Genomic DNA, 22,578 nt, shown 5'->3' on the forward strand with positions numbered 1-22,578 from the left:
CAAGCTAAAACACAAGCTCAGCTTTGTTTTCAATTTTAATCCATTAATCGTCGGGCTAATTCTTTTCCCATCGAAACAGATATGCAATCACTGGCAGGTGTGCTCAAATGCGTAGTATCAATTTCATTTCCTACACTATTCTATCATTAAATTTACGAATAATTTAGAAAGCGCGGATGAAAAACACGAACACCAAGACATCGTCGACAAACAACGTGTAACCTTAGAATATGACTAGCCAGCCCCAAAGATTTTCAGTTTTTTTTCTGTGGTTTTTCAGAAAAACAACCCCATCGACGAGTGTACTGTAATCAATGGTCAATTGATGGATCAAATCAAACAGCTCGAAGTTGCTTTGGTGAAGTCGAACGCCACAATTGCAAATTTGAAACAACAACGGGATCGTATGAAAGCGAAAGTTCGATTATAGATTTTTTTGAAAATAATTCATCGCATTTATGAGAATAATATTTCAGACAAGAATGCTGAAAGTGAAATTGGAAAAATATGCCAACTGGTCGATAAAACAATCGACCGAGTCTGCGGAAATTCAAACAATTCCTGCGGACCGTTGTCGTATAGAATTACCAAAAATGGCAGTTTTGAAGAAATTGAAAACGTGCAAAAGTGGAATTCTATCACTGGGTGACGTCAGTTTACTGGGAGTGAGTTTACGTCTGCTGATAAAACTGATAAAATTACTGTTTTATTTTAATTTTTTTTTTGCATAACTGAAAATTTCACTTACAATTTTTCCTTTCTTCTTTGGACGGATGCAGTTGAATTGTAGGTAAGAAGTCGAACAGTGGCCGAGCATTTGACTGAAGAACTTCGAAATGCGGCAGATTTTATTCATCGAAATCAAACAACACCATCCGAAAGGGAAATTTCTTTACAAGTATGAAAGGACAAAATTATGTCGAATTATCTTCATAATTAATTACAAATTGAATTTATTCCATTTGTAAAGTTGAAGTTTAAAACCACGGATGTGCCACTAACAGTAGAATAGTTCAGTTTCAATTTGGCATATTGTTACTGTAAACAGTACATTAACTGTCAGGTAATTCGTATAGTTGAATTTTTTCTGAAGTCACAAATTTACCCTTTTACAAAACTGGTTTTTCTAGGCGAACTTCAATTCTTCAAACAGTTCTACTTTTCCAACGCCTACCAACGCGCTGTAATTGAATTTCAAAAATTTGCATAAACATACTTTCAGAAAAAAAATGTTTCATTAGTATAAAACAAAATATTGTACTTTTCAATAATTTGTACGAGATATTTTGTCGATAATAATTCTATTGCAATGTGGAATTTTTTGTTATGATACTGTAAATTTGTTGAAAAGAAACCATAATTAGTTTTTGAATTCAAATTTAAAATTTCATTAAAAAAACACTGTTATTTATATTTCTAGCAAAAATTGGAAAAAATGGAAGTTATTTATCAGCAGTTGAACAATAAAGTTGATTATTTGGAAACTGTTGGAAATAGAATTCGAAAAACGAGCGATAATTTGTGGTCGACATGCCAACAACTTTGGTGTAATCAAGAAATTTTAATGAAAGCTCTATCATTGGATGATGAAGCATTGGAATTGGCAGGTTCGATTTGGCCCGCGTTACCTGAAAATTTATCCATAATGCAAGTAGCGGAAAATTTTCGCAAATTGAATACAACAAATTCACACAACGACGAGTAAGGTGGAAATTTGTCCTCATCTCTTCTTGCATATTAAAGTTTGTTTTTTCTAGAAAATTCAACAGTTCTACATTTGCTGAAGTGGATATATTATCAATTAAGCAACGTGTATCGGATTTGTTGAAACAGAGAGAAAAGATTGTTTCTTGTCTTGTAGCGATGGATTACATTGAAGAACCGTTGAACAGTGCTATTTCAACTGAAGGTTGTATCAGTATAATTGAAGAACAACTTGCCCTTGAAAATATTGTCTTAACCGAGGAATTGTTCAATTACAAAGTATTACGCATTTTAATTGTACATGTATGAAATATTTTTTATTTAAATAATTGTAGGAAGAAATTTTAAAACTGAAACAAAAAGTGAATCATCTCGACAGTACGATTTTGACATTGCGCCGAGGTGTTGAGAGCAGTGACAAAGAGTTGAAAATTTATCGTGATCTGTGCTATCAGCTAGAAAATGAAATGGCACTTTTCCAACAGGTGAATTGAAATATATATAATCGTCTGGATAAAAGTGATACTGTTTTGATTAAAATTAAAATATCATTTATTTAGAATCCACACTGCGTTCCAACTGAACAAGATTTGTTCAACCTAATTCTGCAGATCAATCAAGCACTGTCCGAATGTAAAAATATAACATGCCAGCTTGGAAATGAACGTTCTGAACTGCTGAAACAGAACCTGGACCTCATTGATCAATTATCTCAGGCAAAAATGACCATAATTTCTTCAAGACAACGAGCAATCAAGAAACACAAAAAACATTTAGCAATATTTCAAAATATTATTAAAAAATTGACTGAAAAATTTCAAATTCAAATCAATGAAATTCCTTTGAATGGAAATGAATGCAACAACAGTGATGACGATTCAAATACGTATGCTTCATTGGAATGACTGTGGTTTGTATTGTTGTCAAGGTGTAAAATTAATTAGGCTACTTTTTGAAATAAAAACGCTTCAATTTGAATAAAACAATTCGTTTTATTACAACGTTCAGCGGATAATTTTGTATCCAAAGTGTGCAAGAATGGAAAGTCAGTTTACAATTTACAGTACACGTCATGAAATGGTAATAATAATAAAGTAATGGTTACTCCAAAAGCAATGTTTGTCATTTATTTGTCTCAATAAAGATGATGAACATTGTTGGAGCGGGGTTTTTTGATTTTGTCCAAATTTTTCACAATCAAATCGTGTATAGCGCCGTAATGGTTTCGAACCTCGATCAGCGACATGCGCAAATTGATAAACTGCCTCTTGTCCAGATCGATCAACAACTGTCGGTAGTCTTCAATGTACGGATGCTTCCTCATCTTGTATGCCATTTTCGCACGACTCTCCAAGTAGGATACGATAACGCTGAGACAAGTGGTCGCACCATTTTCCACTTCTTCCACTTCGGCCAAAACGTCCTCTTGGATCGAGACGCCGAAATTGTTTCCGTCTTCAATTTTTGGAATCAGAAACAATATCCACATTTTCACACGATTCGCTTCTTCCATCAGGTTGGTGATAATCGGATATAGAATTTGCGTCATCTCCATCAAGGCTTTGTTGGTCGATACAGCAGCATCCGACGACAATTGATTGTCGGTCGGTTCGAGTTTCATACGCTTCGTCGGCAGCACTGTTCTTTCGTCGCTGGTGTCGTCCTGTTGTTGCTGTTCTTCATCCAGTGTCGTCTGAGAAGCAGCTTTATCACCGCATATGAAAGCTATACGTCGGGTGTTGAATTTTTCACCGTTGATCAGAGCGTTGATTTCGTCGACGCGTTGGGGAAATTCGTTCAACACCATGCTTTCGGTGTTGAGAAGCAAATCCTCTTTCCACTTTGTCATTCGTTCGCTCATCTCACTTTGTTGCACACCTTCGGCCTACAGAACGGCGGATCACTGATGAAATGGCTCAAAATTACCTGTAGCCAACTTTTAGAAGAAAGCAAGAGCAAATTTCAATCCACACAACTATGAAAAATTCGAATGCAATTTCACAAAACACAATAATGACTACAAATCAACATGTCATTCGAATGACAAGTTCAAAAAATTACATCTCATTTCAAAATTATTCAAAAATTAAAACCTCTGCGTTCAATTGAAAATAATATTCAATGACCGAACAATCCCTGTTGAGGTGCTGGAAAAATTTCACTCACATTTTCTACCTAATTCAAGTCACATTTCAATTTTGAAATTTACAATTTTTTTAAGTCCTACTTTAAAAACAAATTAAACTGTAATGTTGAATTCCATTGAAATCAGATTCGCAAGTTTGAATTCATTTCAATGATCATTTCTGCTGTTTCATTTTCGTTTGTTTTCTTTTCAAGTAAAATAGATTTGACGTTGCGATTTGACGCAATCTATTTATCACCATGAAACCTGAATATTGTTAAACGATAGTCAGCTCACTTTCACAGTAATTTATCGGTTTAGTTCACTTTGGTTATTTGACTTTTACTAATCAATTTTTACCGGCACCATGGATTTTAACACGTCGACTTTACGCATGTTTGACAAAAATATCGAAGAAATAACAGACTTGGCGCCAAACGTGGTTTTATACATATATAATCCAAAGGTGTCACGATGGGTGAGTGAAAATAGGAAAAATTGATAAAATAAATTGAATATTTTCTTTTTTACTTTTCAGACAAAGTCCGACATAGAAGGAACATTGTTCATATGTAGACGGTAATTTCTTTTTTCACTTTTTTACTTATTAATTTCCATTGCTAACTGCTGTTCATATTATGTTTGAAATTTCAGTTCGGTCAAGCCTTATTACTGCATCGTGTTGCTTAATCGTGTTCATCGGAGAAATTTAATGGAAGCAATCGATCACAGCTTACAAGTTGTTGAGAAGGATGAGTTTCTTCTGTATAAAACTGATGGAGGTATAATTGTTCTGTAGCAATGTTTTCTCTTTCGCCACTTTCAGTTCATTAAGGTATTATTGGTGGCTTGTGGTTTTACCAAAGTTCTGTGCGCAAAGCTGTTTATGAACGTTTGGGCAAGTGAGTATTATTGTTTTTTTTATTGATTTCAAATTCCTATAGATGAAAAACCAGTTTCACGTAGATTAAATTCATTATTATGCAAATATTTATTTCATTTGCAGTTTAAGTAGGTTGATTTATTTACTGAGGTACAGTAAAATGTAAATTAAGTACTTCGGACGTTGAGTACTGTCTGGGCAATTGAAAAGTATCACTTGGGTTGATTTTGTTGTGAAGACATTATTTGGGAAAAATTTTTTTTCCACAATTCATATAACCTACTGACACAGCTGTTACAATGTGCATATTATGGTCGCCTGATTGAAATTAGTTGTTTTCAGTTTGATAAGGCAACATAAAAGAGAATTGGGCTTACCCGAAGAGCCCGAAGAAGTGGATTTCCCAGTAGTAGCTGAGAAGAAGAAAGAGATATCCATAGTTGAAGCTCTGATGAGAGCGCGAAGCAAGGATGAGTTTGATAAAGTGCACAATTGAACAGTGATTATTTTTTTTGGCATAGAATTCTCTCAACTTTTTATTTCAAGTTGTATGGTCGTGAATCCGCCTCTTCCGGTGGAACATCATCGTCGAGCAGTGCAATTAACGGTGAAATACGAGTCGAATCAACGAGGAAAAGTCGTTCAGAAGCAGCAGTTCAGGTGAAACATAGAAAAGAGGAATCGACTAGAGAACCCAAAACATCCCACAGATGCAGAGGTACGAGCAATAATGTGGAAAATATGATCACAAGTGTAAAATAATGCCAGGTGAACCCATAATGTCAGCAACAACAACAACAACGACAGGAAATGAAGGCGTCGTATATGTGAAACATGGAAAAATGAAAAGCGATCATCGACGGGAAGGACGCTCTAAACAAGAAGACTCTTCCCCTGGAGTTGGTCACTTTTTTGATGTGAGCAACATGAAATCTGCAATACAAGCATTGGAAGATGAAAATGTTGACGTAATAAACGTGATTTTTTGCCGTTTGTTAATTTCACGTATTTTTTTTATCTAGTTTGAAATGAAAGATTCGGATAGGATGAAATCGGCGAAACAGCAAGCAGTTTGCGATATGTTTTGGATGTCACAAGGAATTGCTCGACAGCAATTTCAAGAAGCATTGCTAGAATTAATTCAAGTATCTTTATTAATTATGTAATACAGATTTGTCGATTTTTATAGTAATTTTGTCTTTTTCAGTCTGACCATGATTTCGTGGATCGAATTTTTAAAGCATACTGTAAGAAGATGATCAGTTACAGCAAGGAAAACGCTGCATAAATGTCTACGTATGGTTATTTTTGTGCACCCAGTTTGGAATATATTATTATTATTGATGTAATGAAGGTTTTCTTTTTTTTATCAATGTAATAGCACCGCATTCTTGTTGGACTGGTTAAGCAGGTTTATCATAAGAGCATCGTATCATTACGAAGTTGAGTTTTATTTGTTTTCGTAGACAATTTATAATAAAGCCATATTTAAAAAAATTACATTTATTTGAAAAAAAAAACATTTAAAAATCTACAAGCGATAGACATCATCGCCTTGAAAGCTACTATTAACGAAAGCTGAACCAACTTTGCTAGTTGTAATTGCAGCAGGCTTTACATCATTCGCCGAATAGAGCCGTCCTGAAGGTACGTCATGGTCAGGACGGTGAGGTCGCCTGAATGGGCTGCTTGTAGAAGATGCAGTTTTGTCAAAAGGAGCGTTCATGAAAACATCATTAACTTCAGTGTTAAAAATCGTCGGACTGAAATGTTTCGTGCTGTTGTAAAAGGTCAACTGTGTTGCAGCCATTTCCGCAAGCTCCCCATCATCATCATCGTCGGCCAAAAGTGGCACTTGTCCTGAAGTCTAATAGCAGAAGTTTTAAATGAAGCTGAACTGTTTGTTCAAAATATTGGATAATATTTTTAAATGCCAACGTGTAAAAATCACTGAGCTAGGCTAGCTGTGCTGGCAAATTTTATTACCTCTTGTTCAGGATCTGACGGCAAGTTGTGCTCGTCGTCAATGTCTCGGTCGTCGTCAGATTGTGCTGTTGGTGAAGCATCGTCCAGTTCTGCCGAACTGTTTGTCATACGGCTGGCGCTACTGCTGCTACGGTTGTTCCGCATTCGTTCTTGCAAATCAGAAGCTGAACCGACGGAATCAATCTCTTCAGTTGTCGTATTAGTAGATTTGGGAAAATTTTTCGAAAATATTGTATCACTTTCTTCGGTGTCCACCAGTTTCGTATAATGGCCTGCATGGAAACGACGCTGACACCGATTAGACGACGGTCTACCGTAATCATCTATCGACAAACAAATTAATGCAAATTAAAAAAAACTATAATTGATCAAATTCTGTAAATTGATTTTTCATTCAGTAATAATTAATTTAAAAAGTACAAATCTATTCTATCAGTCGTATTATGTTTATTATTGGTAAGTTTTTTTTGTTACTGCTAAATTCACTTACAAGATTGAAATTCAATCGGAGCTCCTCTGAAAGGATCACTGTCGTCAATTTCCGTTGTCAAATTTTCACTTCTCACATTTGAAATGTCTACAAATATATATATTTGAAATGTCTACATATATATAAGAATACAAAACGACGCATACAGTGTTGTAATGTTATATTATTAATTAATCTTACTGCTAAGCGAGCCTTGGCGACGTCGAGGAAGCTCGTCAAACCGATGACCAAAACAAGCGTCGTCAATATCGAATGGATTGCGCGTATCACACACTTGACGTTCTGATCGATATGGCCTGTTAAGTAAATGTATAAATAAATAAATAATTGATCGATTAAATTCGAATAATATTCAAAAATTGAAAGAAACTTACCGAAAAGCGGACAAATGATTCGATTCGCCTCCACATCCGACGAAAGGGTCGCTAGTGTTGCGACGATGACCACTTTCGCCGGCGCTTCTGAGCGGTACAGTATTTTCCCTGCTTCGTTCGGCGGCAGGTGTACTGTTATTGTTATTGTTATTATTATTTGCATATTGAACAACAGACTGCACTGGCAAATCGTCGTCACTGCTTTGGCTGTGCTTTTCTGAAAGAAAAAAGAAAAACAATTTCTTTGATTTCACAAATTAATCCAACCATTTAAAATCGCCAACCTTGCGACTGACAAACCGACGGATTACACTCCACAAATACACTTTTCTTCATTGGGATATCCTGAAAATCAAATTTGAAAAGCCCCCTTGACAAACAAAAACAAAAAAAAACAAATTGAACTTTTGTCGCGGCTTTTTTCCAAGGACTCTTCGATTCCACCAGCAGTGTAATCGACGGCGACGGAATCTGAGCTGGCTTGGGTCGCTGACGGGGTGTTACCGTAGTGCTGGACGTCGACACGTCCGACTGGTGTAAATTTGTTGTTCCACAAATTTGAGCAGAATTAAATCTTAAACGGAAAAAAGTTAAAAACAATCAAAATAATTGTAATATTTCAAATTTGTATATGTATATGTACATCGTCAACGGTTCACCATTGTTTGCTGTTGCTTCGGCGGCTCGTCTTTGCTGTCCTTTGTTCAATGCGGCCACAGCGTGCGCAAAGTCTGGTACAGCGACATTCTGATTAACAATAAATTAATAAATTAACCATTAAATTATGTAAAATTGAAATCAAAATAATTACGTTCAAATTTTTGACCGGGCATTCACGTCCAATCAACTGAAAGAGCAACCAGCACACTTGAAAAATATCTGGTCTCAAATTGCAGTCGGGTTCCAACATGTAAGCTTCAAAAAATAAAAAACGTGAGATACACAAGAAACAACTACTATTTCATCATTTGAGGATTTAAAAATGAAAATATACCATACCAATCAGGGCTTGAATTTCGATCGAATAGACGGGTTCGGATGGAAAACTGAAACTGGCGTTTTGTATGGCAAAAGCGCTTTCGTTGAACGGCAACGAAAAATAGCACAACTTGTACAACATCACACCCAAAGCCTAAATTATTAACCAAAAGCAGCATCATTAGCAAAATGTGAAGTGAATACAACCGATATGGACATATATAACCTGAATACCCATATATCAGCTTTGGTGGTGATTGGCTGACTTGAATACAAGTCAACCATCTCAGGCGAGCGATAAGATAATGTCGTGAAGCGGGTGATCTCCTCTTCGACTACATTGTACGGATGAGTTGATAGGGATAAAACGCGCGTTGTTGCACTGCCGAAATCGCACAGTGCACAATTGCCATCGTCGTCCAACAGCAAATTTTCCACTTTCAAATCTCGATGAATCACTGGCGACTGACACTGGTGCAACCGAGCCACAGCACAACAAGCCGACGAAAATATGTGCAAAATTTCGCTGAAAACAACAATACCTTATCCAAGTGTAAAATTAAAGTACGACTGTCACATTTGAACTTCACAATTAAATGTACTGTACTTTAAGACGTTACATTCTTTTCCACTGTAAACAGACAAAATAAATGGCAAAGTCGATCAACTTGAATTTGATTGCATTTGATAAACGAAATGTAACAATAAAAATGATCCACGAACCGTGCAACATCATTTACAAAACAAGCACTATTTTTCTCTAATTAACAGAATATACCTTAGCATTTTCAAATTTGTAAAAACAAATCAAACTACAATTGCCGCATTAAACAATACAAATTTTCTGCAACATTCGATTATGAAAACAATGAAATGCAATTTAATTTTACAAGAAAGCGCAAAAAATTGCTTACATCTAAATGATCTTATAGAACAGAAAGAAAAAATTAATTATTAAAACATTTTAAGGCAATTTACTTGACAGAGAGATGCCGATTTTCAACAAGACGTTCATTCATCAATTGCAAAACACTACCGCGATAATATTTAGTCAACAACAAGTACTCGTAAACGCCGTCACCCAAAGGTTGAATACTGCTTGCAATGAAATGAACAATATTCGCATGGTTTCCCAATGTACGCGTAATTTCAGCTTCTCGACGACAAGCTTCCAACAATCTCGGCTCGTTGATAAACTGCCTCTTCAATGCCATCAGTGTATTGGTTCTGTTGCAACGAGTTAAATAAACATACGAAAAACCTCCTGAATAAAAAACAGATATAAAAAAATTTTTTTAAACAAATAAATTACTGAACAAAACAAATACCTTCGGCAATTTTGCCTTCTATACTGACAGAAATTCCCCCGATGGACACTGTTTGCCCTCGGATGTCTTTGTCCATGCAACTGCTCAGATGAGATTTGCCAAATATTTTCCTCATAATTCACTCCAGTTCTTATGGACAGCTTAATCAATACTTCACTTTTTAAAATCTTCAAATAAAAACTTACATATACAACATTTCGTTGCTAAAACAATATTCAAAATCAAGACTGTTTAGCAATCATGCTTACAGAGTGACCTTAAAATTTTTTTCATCACCTACCGTAACAGCATTAATGATTTACAAGTTGTAGTGCGCATCGAACACTATTATTATTTATTATTAAATAGTTTTTCACAATAAAAGCCTTTTTATGTAAAATTACTACAGTTTTTATATTTTTCCAAAACAAAATTGCTTATTGCTATTTATAAAAGCAAATCGCAATCTTTCTGCACTACTGATAACCAATGTAAACACATGCGTTCAACAACGTTTACGGGTCAAAAATTTTCATTTCTTCTGAAATTGGCATTTATTATCTCTTCATTAACAAAATTCAACAGAATAAGTCCAAAATTATTTACACATTTGCAAGTACATATTTCAACATCATCATAAAGTGAACTTTTATTTCCATAATTCTATAAACAAATTTTTTCATCACTTCCGTCATAGCAAAATAAAATCAAAATTAGTTACAGCAATAAACTACTACTGATTTACGGAAAATTATATTTTTCAGAAAGCTGAAAATTAAAAATCAAGAAAAGTAATACTGCACTGACACTCTACATTAGTGATGCACTATCGCAAGTTACCAAATCAATATATAGAAATATCATTTAAACACCTACAACACAAACGAATTAAATGTCCAAATGAAAACAATATCACTTTGCCTTTTTTCCGGATTCTTCAAGCTGAAAAAATAATCAACAATAAAAATCTTATTTCAGTAAACCATAAAAAACAGTATACTGTATTCTGTAAAGTTTCAAATTCTTTCATAAGACGATCGTACTCTTTGTTCACTCCCTCTGCCTGTTCTCGTATAGCTGTTTCGCTTGCCTTAACTCTGTCCAACTCTACAAAGAAGAACAGAATAATTGTAAATTAAATAAGCATTTTTTACAGATGCAAAGATACCTTTGTTCAACTTTTTCACTTCCTCCTTCAAAGTTGCCACAACATCATCTTTATCATGCTGAGAATCACCAATTTGCTCAGCCTAAATTTTGCAATAAATAAGTAAACAAGTAAACATATTGTCGTTTTTACGAGTGAGAAATTTACCTTCATCACCGCCTCAGATGCATTGCGGGCTTGTCGTACTGCAGCTTCAGCGGAGGCAATCAGCATAGCTTCTCTGCTGATCATACTTGCCACTCGTTGAATGGCACTAAATGTCAGCTCGATTTTAATGATTTGAAACAAATAACAAAAAAAAAAATAAAACTTACAACCAAAGAAACAATGCAGCTCCAGAAATGTACAAATTTCGTTGCGCTCGAAACAGGCGCATGTGAGTGTTGAATTCTCCTTGTACATTACCTACTGATTGTTTTACCAAATCCGCATCGCTGTACTTCCTAACTTCTCTTAAAGCATCTAAAAGTATCATCATCTCATGTAGACGAGTAAAAAATAAACTTAAACTATAACGGGTCATAATTAATTAAAAGACAGTGCAAACTGAATCTAATGCTTCTGTAAATAGCTTACCCAAAAACAGTAGAAGCAACATTAACGCAAAACAGTAAATGTAAAACGATGAATACGTCTGAATAAAACGTAAAAAACGACTTCGAAACAGACGTTGCCAACTGAAATAAGATTAACAATTCAACTTCAAAATACAATTCCATTAAATCAATTAAACGGTCACAACCTGCTCGGTCGAATCCACGGAAGAAGCATACATGAAAGTACAAATACTTCCACATACAGAAGCAACGCAACCAACGTCCACTGCAATGACATCATCAGGAAGCTGCCTAATGTTAAATAACTTTCAAAATAATACAATAAATAATAATTGAAGTATCATCACAGGATCATACAGCTGATAAGCAAAACAACACACTGCATTTGCATTCAATTTTTTTAATTGTTTATATGAAATACATCAGAAAAGCTTGCACTTTCATCACTCAAGTAAATTAAGCCTCTGTTACCATTGGATGTTCTTCTTCAGCAATAATCTAAAAACAAGATCTTATGTATATATTTAAATACAAATATGACACCTTGGTAACAAGTAAATTCTTGTTTAAAATTTTACACTAGTACCTCGTGTTTAAAATCTTCAACAATTTAAGCATTTTGACAAATGAGATTTTCTATAAAAGAAAACAATGAAAAAAACAAACGTGTGATAAACATCATTACCTTAATCTCAATATCATCATGAAATATTTTCGATCATCACCATTTTGAATCATGATCACCACTTTTGCTACAAAATCGGTAGAATCGTGTTTCTCATGAGGAAAATATGAAACAAAATTCGCGTGTAAAAAATTAAAAAGAAATAATTACGTGAAAACAAAAGTGCATTCGAAATTACATTTTTAATATTAATAACTTCAAGGGAAAACTAGAAAATTCAAGAAAGTCAGTGCACTGATGAAAACCGCCAGAAAAAATTTCTCAGTATTATTATGTAATATTAAAAATATAAAATGATTAAATGAAAGAAAAAATATATATTATATGGTAGTTGGATTCGTCGTTAAATGTCCATGGTTAGTCGTCGCTACAAACCATCCCAATTGCAACTGAACACCAGGATGAAAATTCACGTATTGTTCATCGCGTAGGTGCGGGTCCACTCACGGGCTATAATTTTTCTATATATAAACAAGCTTAAAAGCAAACAACATTTACCAATTCGTATAGCTTCGCTTTCATTGCTTTTCCACAACTCTGCTACATCTGTTGCTAACGGATCGTCCGGATTCGGCGAAGACAACAACGCTTGGATAGACAGCAAAACAGTTCTAATCTGCAAAGCTGGGGACCATTTGTCTAAACAAGTAACACTTAACATTTTTCACATAAAAATTAAATTTTTAATATTAATCAACATGAACGGTTATCTGTGATGTTTCAAACAATTTGTTCAGCAATACTGTAAAATATAAAACAAACTAACCTTTCAAAATATCCAAACAAATACGGCCCAACTTGTCAATATTCGGATGATAAATTTTTGTCATAAAACGAACCTTAGGAGCTGCCATTGGATATTCCTCCGGTAAAAACAATTCTAGTTTAAACATACCACCTTCAAATGGGCTCTACAAACAGTATGAAAATTAAAAAGAACAAAACAAAATTAGCAAAACAATCACCGATTGTGGACCAGCTACAACAACGTGAAAGTATCTAGCATTGTGCTCATCTGGAACAGCGCTAATTCCAGGAACAGGCTCTTGCATCAAGCGCTGCGTCTCCTGTAAAAAATTACATTCAATCATCTTTACAATTAATAAAAATCAATTTCATTTTACCTTAATAATTCTTCGAGGTAATTCAGTACCAAATCCCGACATGCCTATAAGCAAAAAAATTCCGATTAATGCTCATATTTATTTGGCTTCGCTTTTAAATTCATGTTCAAAGTGCTTTAATAAAATCTACTAGGCAAAATTTTAAACTTATAACGCATCGACACTTTAATTTAATGTGGTGTTTAATACTTTTCTCCTTGATGAATTTAAAAACAAAGCAAACCATCACTGAATACGCTGAAAAAAGACATTATTATCAATCTCACGCGCTGAGTCATCCATTACAATCAAACGATGACTCATTAAATGACATTCAAAACTAGCCCGTCGCATTTTAATCATCTGCAGTAAAAATTTACAAAAGAATTGATTTCATCAATAATCTGATGCATCATTTATTCACTGATACTCATTTTAAGTTAAATGCGCGATGAGTGGCGTCAGTCATTTAGCAACTGAATCAACTATACCAATAAAAAGATTAGCTTCAGCTTAATCGTTAAGATTCTATCATATGTGAATTGTATTCTACAATTCGTTGAAGCTAATTTTCTTAATTTTTAAACAGTTCATGCGCATTCTCCATAAACATTCAAGAGCAGTGCAAAACTGTTTTAGTTACATCAAATGTACGTTGTTCTCACATTGAAATATCAATTTCAAAAATAGAGAATTGTGCAAAAGCATGGTAAATAGTAATAATTCAAAACAATTCGACAAACCAACAAACTACTGAGATTATATATTTGAACATTTCACAGAAAGTTATTGGACAAATCATAAACTTCAACTATCACATCAACTCAGCTTATAAAGCTCAAAACTGTTATCATTTTAATCTTGTTCAAGGTAAAACAATAAAACAAAAATCATTCTCAAATTAAGCCAACAAATAAACAATAGCTTTTCTGTTTTTTGCTGTTCTATAACAGAAGGTTAAACATATTCTGAAGAATGCAAAACAAAATCACATAATGAAGAGAATACAATTCAGTACAGAAACAAAAAAAAATAACATAAAATAATATATATTTTTAATTTCAGCATCTTCTTTCGTTCGTTTAGTTTAAAATTAACAACTACAAACGTGAAAAAACACATGGTGTGAACCCTTCACCCTCATATAGCATGCAATAACATGTGAGATTTGTAAAAAAATATTTTAAAACATTTAAAATGCATTAAAATGGCATTACCTATCAATATCGCCCACAATACCTTTAAGAAAACGTTTATCGCATGACCTTATGGAACATACAGTAATGATAAATTTTTATTGATCTTGAAAATCGTTTTTTGCACTGCCGTATGCCTTGAAAATTATTAAAATAATAATTAAATAAATAATTATTTCATATTTACATATTCTTATATATCTATATAACAATTTAATGTTTTTTCTTTTAAGAAACTCTGATATTAAAAAAAATTTATTTTTATCAAAGAAAAAATTGTTACAGTTAAATTGGAATTCAGCAGTTATGAACAGTTTTTTTGAGAACATCAATAAATGTGCAGTTTTTTACTTCAGCTGTTTATTTTGCTTTCCAACATCATACACATAGCACGTAGTAATATAAGTTATTATATTTTTAATTTGGAAGAAAAATTTAATATAATTAAATTAATATATTTAGAAATTATTTTTTAAATAAAAAATAAAAGTTTTATTTGTACTTGAGTTATATTATTGAACAGTATCTTTAAAGGAAATATTAAATGATTTCAAAATGTATGCTTATCTGCAATATGAGAATGATATTTTTGTAGAGACTTTTTCTGAAAATTTTTTACTCATTGCTGCGAAAGGTTTGTGTGTGGAACGTCTCTTTGTCCGCTACATTGAATTGTATTCGGATCCGTCAGTTTTGGTTATTGTTCTTGGCACTGATGCAGCAGATCACACTTTTTTTAGTCAGCTATTACGAGAATTTGGCTCAACCGAACCGACAAGACTGACTAGTAATTTTAGTGTAAATGAACGACAGAATGCATATTTGGCAGGTTTCACAATTTTTTATTTTACTTATTTTCAGCGTTAACAGTTTAATATTTTCAAGTATTTTTTGAAATTCACATATTATCGGTCATTTGTATTTATTACTTTTCTGTTATAATATTGATGTATTTTTTGAGGTGGTGTGAAATTCGTGACTACCAATATACTTATCAATGATCTCCTCGCCGGTCGTATTCCTGTTGATTTGCTAACAGGTATTCTGGTGTACCGTGCTCAGACAGTGCTTAAATCTGCCTTGGATGCATTTGTACTACGTGAAATTATCCAAAGAAATGTGAAATGTTTTGTCAAAGCTTTCAGCGATCAACCAAGCGCTTTTGCCCAGGGCATTGGTAAATTGCAACGTGCTGTTTCGTTATTACAAGTGGATCGCGTACGCTTTCTTCCACGTTTTCACATTAATGTAAATACGCCATTTTGATCTGATTGTATTAAAGAGAGCAATAATAATTTTGACTAGGTTATAAATGCGCTGGATAAGGCAGCACCAGATTTACAAGAAGTGACAGTCAACATGTCCGATGCTTGCAGAGTTTCCGAACGGCTTCTCAACGAATTACTCACAGCATGTGTGCAAGAATTGCGTCAATGCAATACTTTAATACCAGCTGAATTACTGACTGTTGAGATGGCTGCAACTTCATGGTTTGATTCGGCTATTCAAAATCATTTTGGAGTAGATCTTCAAGATATTTTGTCTTCTAAAGCGTGCCTTCTACTCAAAGGTAACTATTTGTTTGTTATTGGTGCAAAATGGAGATTTTATATTTATTAATTAATTTGAGAAATTAAAATTTAAGAGTATGATAGTACGAAAATGAGCACTTTTTTCTAGGTGGAATCGTCGGAAGTAATTAAGCATTATGCAATTTTATTAGATATTAATCGACTGAGGCATTTAATTGATTGTTTGGAGTCTGAAAGTAATCGCACGTTTGCTTCTGTGTTGACGGCCATGTTTTCGGATAAGAAACTTTTTCACAACAACAGCGGTTGGTTGTTTACTGAAGCCGCAAAGAAGCTAATGAAAGAAGGGAAAAAAGTCGGTTTGAACACACCGAATAAATGGCTTGCGTTGGTTTCGATTATTAAAGATCTATACGTAAAAGACAGCAACAGTGAAAGTAAATCAGCGATGACATTTTTACTTGTGAGAAGTCGGACTGTCGGTTCGCAGTTGAAGCAATTGTTGCAAGAGTTGTGGGAAAATGATTCAGAAAAATTAATTCCATGCAGATTAGAAACTGATTTAGTAAATGTACTCGGCTGTGAAAGGGATCCGATGATATTAATTTTACACACGAAGGAAAAGTATACAATATTTCGAGCTTTGCTGAGCTTGAATCCTGATAATGTGGTCATTTACAATGCCGACATGTGGATAGTGCGACATTTGGAATTGTACAATGCTACAGCTTGCAGTCGTGAGAAACAGTTGCGGGTTTTCTTCATGATGTATGACAAGTCAATGGAAGAGCGGAAGTATTTGAGTGGTTTGCAGCGGGAACGAACTAGCTTTGAACAACTTTTCAAAGAAGAAGTGTCGCTGTTGATTCCGAAACGCACTTCTCTGGATCAAACCCGTTTGAATGAACTTGAAGATCAAAAAGTACCGTCAACCATAGTAGTTGACATGCGAGAATTTCGCAGTGAATTGCCAACTCAGCTTCATGTCAGAGGTGTACGGCTCGTTCCAGTTACGCTTACTGTTGGCGATTACATCATCACGCCGGATGTATGCGTTGAAAGGAAATCGATCAATGATTTGATCAGCTCTTTAATACATGGTCGTTTGTACGCACAGTGTCGAGCAATGAATAATTATTACAAAAAACAAATATTGCTAGTACAACTGGGTGACAGTAAGAAAGGCTGGCATCGAATTGGGGACCAACTGGCTGCTAGATTGGCTTGTTTGACGCTGAATTTTCCAAAGTTGAGCATCATTTGGGCAATGAATGCTTTGTCGGCCGCGGAATTGTTGATCGATTTCAAATGGAAACGCAACGAGCCAAATGCAAATGAGGCCGTTGCATTTGGCAAAGAGGAAATTCCCGAAGAACAGCTGAAGCAAGGTCAGACTGTTGAAGTCCTGAGACGCCTTCCAAGCGTGGACAGCAAGAATATTGGTACTTTCTTGAAAGCATCAGTTAACCTGAAGCAGCTTTTTACGTCATCTCAAGAGGAATTGGAAAAAATTGTTGGTAATCAATTGGCAGCGAAAGATCTGTACATGTTTATAAATGAAGATTTTAAGCAAAACACAGATCTGACAATGAAGTTACTACCTATGGCAAAGAAGAAAGATTTATAGCCGTAGATTTATTATTATTATTATGTTAGTTGCCTTCATTAAACGTTTATTCCTCACGTGCTATTTAAAGTGTCATTATGGAGTTTTTGCAGAAAATGATTAGGAATATTTAATGAATGAATGTGATTTGGCTGCATTGCATATTTGATTTGAAAGAGCAAATTCAATGTCATTTTCTGAACGAGATTTTTTAAAATTATTATTTGTGAATGGTTTTGCTAATTCTTTTTTATATAGTATTTTACGAAATCTCAATTTCGTGATGATTTCGGTTGAGACGTTGACAAATTTCCAGCAGCAACTCTGTAACAGCGCAATGACGGAAAAGACCCAGAATTGAGGTAATGTTTTAACATTTACTCAATTTTTGATATTTCTTGAACTCTTCACACCATGTCGATTGAATGTCGATTTCAATGCGTTATAAAAATAAATCATGTTCAAATGTATTTTGTTATAAGTATTAATTTTAAAAATTCCGTTTTTAGTTGTTAATTAATTAAATTAATAGTTTATATCATATTTTCATTGATGTGTGATATTTTTTCATTAAAAAACCTAATTTATATAATATTTAAATTCGCCTAAGGTTAACAATTTGCATGAGCGTATAGGTAGCGTCGTGATTTTATTTGCCTGATTTAAATAGATCCGATAGCGAGCGTGTTATCTGTTTATCATCGTCGCCTAGAGTTCACTCATTTAGCAACGGTATATTGGCTTATTTGATGAGCAGTAAGAATATTTCATTTTACTTACTATATGATTGCGTTAAATAACCACCGAAAAAGTATCAGAATGCATTCCGTTTCTTTGCCTTACTTTTTTTAAAAAATCTTCACTTCAAACATTTATTTGATTTGAAAATTTTTTATTTTACTACTACTTTTATTTCAGTTTTCAAAATAGAATTTCCAGATTTAGATATTTCCAAAAAAACTTGCCATTTTTGATACATTAACAAACATTTCATTATTTTCGTTTCGATGAGCGTTGAACGTCCATTTTTATTAACGCAGTTACACTGATTTGAATAACGAACGCTATGCTTGCATTATTTGTCTTTTATGCAAATTGAATTTCTGAAAATTTCTGAAATCAGTAGTAGCAGCATGTTTGTTTACTTTCTTGAACTGGCATTTTACAATTCTACTTTGTACTATTTATTATGGCATTTTATTATGACCATTTATATTTAGACATTTTATAATGCAGGTGAATAATGCAGTATTTAATAATAAACTGTATGTAAAAATGTAAATCAGAGTTTTCATTATCTGAGTTTTAGTTTTTATTAGAAAAAGAAGCAGTTATTGAATTCTTTTTATTATGTACCTGAAATTTTATATCCATTTTTATATTGACAGGGGCTTTGGTTAACATTTATATTATAATTAATTATACAGAATGTTATTGTGACAGTGCAGATGTCTTTCTTTCTTTCACACAGTACAATATATCTTCTTGATAACCATACCAACCAGGAGAGCAGCATCTGCATACGATGTTGAAAAGTTATTGCACAGACTAAATGACCCTATTGTTGACTGGTAAATTCTGCCAGACATTTTTTCACTTTTGCTGTTCTGGCATCTCTACTTCAAACTGTTATGGCATTATGCTCCAATTTCATTAGTGGATGCAAAACATGATGATTTCATATCCCTGAGAGTCCTGCCTGTTTTCTTCATTAAATTAATGCAGAGAGTGATTTCTACTTTTGAATTCAACATCATGCATCATGATCTCAACGCCAATGAAAACTATATTAATCATTGACTTTAACTACGCGGTTGTCGCAGATGCTCATCTCGTTTTGTAGCTTTGTGAATTATAGGGCATTCCTAACAAAATATTATATCTACAGAGCATGGTACGTTTCCAGGTTAGAGCTCCTGCTGAATTGGGCTTGGTGGCTTTATGCAATCAGCAATGCCTTAATAGCTCAACAGATACTATTCATTGGCCAACATTTGGAAACCGTTGCTTTGCCACGTGGACGCCTTATCTGTACCGTACTTTCAGGTATTTGCTCTGCATAATATTCTAACGTGCTTTATTATGAAACTTTATTTCATTTCATATCGCTGGTATTTTACCATTCAGAGTGAATTCAAATATGAATTCTTCAGCATAAGATAGCATTTATTTACAAAGATTAACCTGAATTTTATAATAATAATATTCCTTTTTTTCCAAAATATATGTTGTTTGATTTCAGTTTTTAACAAAAAAATGAATAATGGTCGATGTGTTGGTTGCAAACAGTATATGAGAATCATTGCAGAAGTTGCATTGGGAATTAAGATATTTCTTTTATTTCAGAATGAAGTTTCAGTTTTTTTTCAAGTTTCAAAATATACAGGTTTTGTGATTAAGATAATTGCAAAAACTTTTTATGCTTTAGCAGCGGTTAATTCAATCAAATTCGCTTAACAGTGTATGACGATGAACTGAAAATAATTATACGTTTACTTACATTTACTATTGGATGTCTGCTGTTACCTTTGTTATAATTAATGCTGATTTTCGCACTTTCTTCACGATCAGGGAAGGTTCTGCTGATAGCAAGCAGATGTCTATTTCATAAAATATCAGTCTTTTATAATTCTAAACTTTTAGTCAAATACATTTATGACTAATAATGTTTTTGCGATGTTCTGAGCTGCGCTGATCATTCTGCTGCTTGCAGAATTCCAACAGGCAGCGTAATTCCAAACAATTTTTTGATAAGTGCATACAATACTGTCAAAATACAGGTACATTAATTTTCAGAACATTTGCAATTGATAATTTTGTGAGAAATTTGATATAATTGCTGGTAAACAAATTAGACATTTAAATGAAAAAAATGACATATATCATGAAAATTGTAATCAAATCACTTAATTCCCTACGAAACGCATTTCAAAAGTGTACAACGAAAAAATAAAAATTTCAGATTAGAAGATCACTGTAATCCACATACGGAACTCACAAACAAATGTTATTTGATTACTCAGTACTATTCCACAGAGAACATTTAAAATATCTCTTGAAATTATAACAAACTGCTTTCCTATGCATACCAGGAAGTCGATATATTTTACTCCTTTCATCACCAATAAAATTTTATCTTTCCATTTTTCAGGCAACGTAGACAATACGCTATCAAACCACGTTTGACTAGTTCTGTAGCAATTCTCTAATTTTTTCTGACAAATTTAAGACATTTTTGGATGAAAATTGACATTTACAAATTTTCTTCGATATATGGCTAATAGGTGATAGATTAGAGCAGTGGTTCTCAAACTTTTCTCGGCTGCGACCCACCTTCGAAAGCGGTAATTTTTCGCGACCCACCTGGTTGCAATGCATACTTTAAAAGGCAAAAGGAATGAAATATAAAATATTAGTTTAATACTTTAAATTTTTTCATAAATACGTCTAATTATAATTTATAAGATTATTTGTCAAATGCATAATGAGGTGGATGCGAACAGTGGCCTTGTTTTCTGTTGTGACTGATGACTTCTTCGACGTCCACAATAACACGTGTTAGTTTTAGTAGCAAAATGCTAGATAATGGTAGCTTATTTCTGAATGCGCTATTAACTCCATATATTCCTGAAAATCAAATTTTGCACAAGTAGGAAGTAGTAAAAGGAAGTAGTACTTGTAATGATGCAGTGCAAAGAGTTGGATATGTCTTTTAAACTGATAGCCAAAACGGTGTTAATGTCTTACGATGATCAAAACTGACTTCAAACGAAGAACCTTCAGACAAATCGATTAATCCTCCATCTGCATTAGTGAATATGCCGCTACAGACAGCATGCGCGATCTGAGAAAAGCCGGACAGAAATAGTAATTCTCGGGTCCTCAGTAACTGCATCACAGTTCTAACAACAATTTTCGATGAGGAGAACCCTTCAAACAAAACTAAAGACTACTTTCATAATGTAATATTTTCTGCGACCCATCCAAAAACTGCTCCCCACGTACTGGTGAATAAGGACCCACATTTTGAGAACCACTGGATTAGAGGTAATAGTGAAGTTCCATCATCCGAATACACAGCTCAGGTTATAATTCCTAAAGATGCCGGAATGCCTAACTAAATACGTAGGAGAACATCTTCATTTAAAGTCACTTCAAACGGGCTGCTTGAATTATGATATGGGAAACGTTATCTGCATTATAGAGAAATATTCCTTGAAATTTCCAACTCTTCTGCAATATTTCTTTGTTTTGCGCAACTCCATTTTCCTTCATTTTCGGTCCATTTCGAATAAATTGAAAAACGTTGTTTGAATACGAGTTGAGATGTGCATAAAATCTTCCATTACTTTGTTTTCCACTGATTTATCTCATTTAATCGCCCAGTAGGAAGGAATTGTTCAAGCTGTCGCTGCCAACATTTATTAATACTTGAGTGTCTATTGTATACCGACTGTACGTTTCATCTTTCCAAAAAACAATCATATCATTAAATTCTATGCTGTTCATAATCTCTATCATTCATTGGGCATCTCATTGATACCAAACATGTCGCTGTTTGATTGTATTTTCGCTTATTCAATCATAATGAAATTACGATTATGCAAATGAGCTTTAAATATTGTATTTTATCAAAATAATTAATTTTAAAGGATGAAAATAAAACAAATTACCAATTTATAACAAACTAATGCACATGCGCTTGGTATTTATTCTAATTTTTTCGACAAATTTCCATATAAGCTTAAGGTAAACAAATGCCATACCTATTAGGGGAAGTGCAATGGTATTATGTGAATTTTTCTCTTCTCTATATTTCGAAATAGTATTTGACCAATGATTATTGTACAGGAATGGTTCATTATATTTTCAGCTGGTGTATTT

General features: G+C 33.7%; 9 protein-coding genes across 9 annotated transcripts; 4 read left to right on the top strand and 5 right to left on the bottom strand.

The window, feature by feature from the left end:
- Window positions 1-81: 81 nt before the first annotated feature.
- Window positions 82-2,609, top strand: Tsp_10885 (hypothetical protein). Its single transcript, XM_003370228.1, has 9 exons — window positions 82-97; window positions 168-217; window positions 281-418; window positions 477-665; window positions 791-898; window positions 1,421-1,701; window positions 1,758-2,007; window positions 2,040-2,189; window positions 2,265-2,609. The coding sequence occupies exons 1-9, from the start codon at window positions 82-84 to the stop codon at window positions 2,607-2,609; spliced, it is 1,527 nt and encodes a 508-aa protein (XP_003370276.1).
- A 230-nt stretch (window positions 2,610-2,839) lies between these two features.
- Window positions 2,840-3,565, bottom strand: Tsp_10886 (putative proteasome activator complex subunit 3). Its single transcript, XM_003370229.1, has one exon. The coding sequence runs from the start codon at window positions 3,563-3,565 to the stop codon at window positions 2,840-2,842; it is 726 nt and encodes a 241-aa protein (XP_003370277.1).
- A 631-nt stretch (window positions 3,566-4,196) lies between these two features.
- Tsp_10887 (7 transmembrane receptor) lies at window positions 4,197-6,000 on the top strand. Its single transcript, XM_003370230.1, has 9 exons — window positions 4,197-4,307; window positions 4,368-4,408; window positions 4,484-4,611; window positions 4,665-4,731; window positions 5,055-5,196; window positions 5,259-5,430; window positions 5,481-5,680; window positions 5,735-5,857; window positions 5,920-6,000. The coding sequence occupies exons 1-9, from the start codon at window positions 4,197-4,199 to the stop codon at window positions 5,998-6,000; spliced, it is 1,065 nt and encodes a 354-aa protein (XP_003370278.1).
- A 243-nt stretch (window positions 6,001-6,243) lies between these two features.
- Tsp_10888 (conserved hypothetical protein) lies at window positions 6,244-9,983 on the bottom strand. Its single transcript, XM_003370231.1, is given in 13 exon segments — window positions 6,244-6,579; window positions 6,699-7,008; window positions 7,185-7,275; window positions 7,369-7,484; window positions 7,563-7,779; window positions 7,847-7,907; window positions 7,968-8,136; window positions 8,206-8,309; window positions 8,374-8,477; window positions 8,557-8,694; window positions 8,708-9,066; window positions 9,519-9,804; window positions 9,869-9,983. 13 exon segments carry the CDS (start codon window positions 9,981-9,983, stop codon window positions 6,244-6,246), a joined length of 2,406 nt encoding a protein of 801 aa, XP_003370279.1.
- Window positions 9,984-10,144: 161 nt separating this feature from the next.
- Tsp_10889 (conserved hypothetical protein) lies at window positions 10,145-12,425 on the bottom strand. Its single transcript, XM_003370232.1, has 11 exons — window positions 12,408-12,425; window positions 12,258-12,349; window positions 11,749-11,863; window positions 11,592-11,692; window positions 11,330-11,524; window positions 11,163-11,268; window positions 11,016-11,097; window positions 10,848-10,954; window positions 10,764-10,789; window positions 10,579-10,615; window positions 10,145-10,192 (listed from the first exon to the last, which is right to left on the bottom strand). Exons 1-11 carry the CDS (start codon window positions 12,423-12,425, stop codon window positions 10,145-10,147), a joined length of 927 nt encoding a protein of 308 aa, XP_003370280.1.
- Window positions 12,426-12,666: 241 nt separating this feature from the next.
- On the bottom strand, window positions 12,667-13,714 carry Tsp_10890 (putative ubiquitin--protein ligase). Its single transcript, XM_003370233.1, has 6 exons — window positions 13,648-13,714; window positions 13,382-13,425; window positions 13,223-13,324; window positions 13,024-13,168; window positions 12,756-12,896; window positions 12,667-12,707 (listed from the first exon to the last, which is right to left on the bottom strand). The coding sequence occupies exons 1-6, from the start codon at window positions 13,712-13,714 to the stop codon at window positions 12,667-12,669; spliced, it is 540 nt and encodes a 179-aa protein (XP_003370281.1).
- An 853-nt stretch (window positions 13,715-14,567) lies between these two features.
- Tsp_10891 (putative ERCC4 domain protein) lies at window positions 14,568-18,055 on the top strand. The gene is made up of 7 exons (XM_003370234.1): window positions 14,568-14,611; window positions 14,790-14,869; window positions 15,152-15,385; window positions 15,518-15,804; window positions 15,862-16,126; window positions 16,280-17,636; window positions 17,953-18,055. Exons 1-7 carry the CDS (start codon window positions 14,568-14,570, stop codon window positions 18,053-18,055), a joined length of 2,370 nt encoding a protein of 789 aa, XP_003370282.1.
- Window positions 18,056-19,456: 1,401 nt separating this feature from the next.
- Tsp_10892 (conserved hypothetical protein) lies at window positions 19,457-20,903 on the top strand. Its single transcript, XM_003370235.1, has 5 exons — window positions 19,457-19,533; window positions 19,601-19,740; window positions 19,937-19,982; window positions 20,657-20,716; window positions 20,846-20,903. Exons 1-5 carry the CDS (start codon window positions 19,457-19,459, stop codon window positions 20,901-20,903), a joined length of 381 nt encoding a protein of 126 aa, XP_003370283.1.
- Window positions 20,904-21,160: 257 nt separating this feature from the next.
- Tsp_10893 (conserved hypothetical protein) lies at window positions 21,161-21,719 on the bottom strand. Its single transcript, XM_003370236.1, has 3 exons — window positions 21,686-21,719; window positions 21,472-21,624; window positions 21,161-21,321 (listed from the first exon to the last, which is right to left on the bottom strand). The coding sequence occupies exons 1-3, from the start codon at window positions 21,717-21,719 to the stop codon at window positions 21,161-21,163; spliced, it is 348 nt and encodes a 115-aa protein (XP_003370284.1).
- Between the last annotated feature and the right edge of the window lie 859 nt (window positions 21,720-22,578).

Source organism: Trichinella spiralis (assembly GCF_000181795.1).
Source record: "Trichinella spiralis strain ISS 195 chromosome Unknown Scfld1085, whole genome shotgun sequence".
NCBI lineage: Eukaryota > Metazoa > Nematoda > Enoplea > Trichinellida > Trichinellidae > Trichinella > Trichinella spiralis.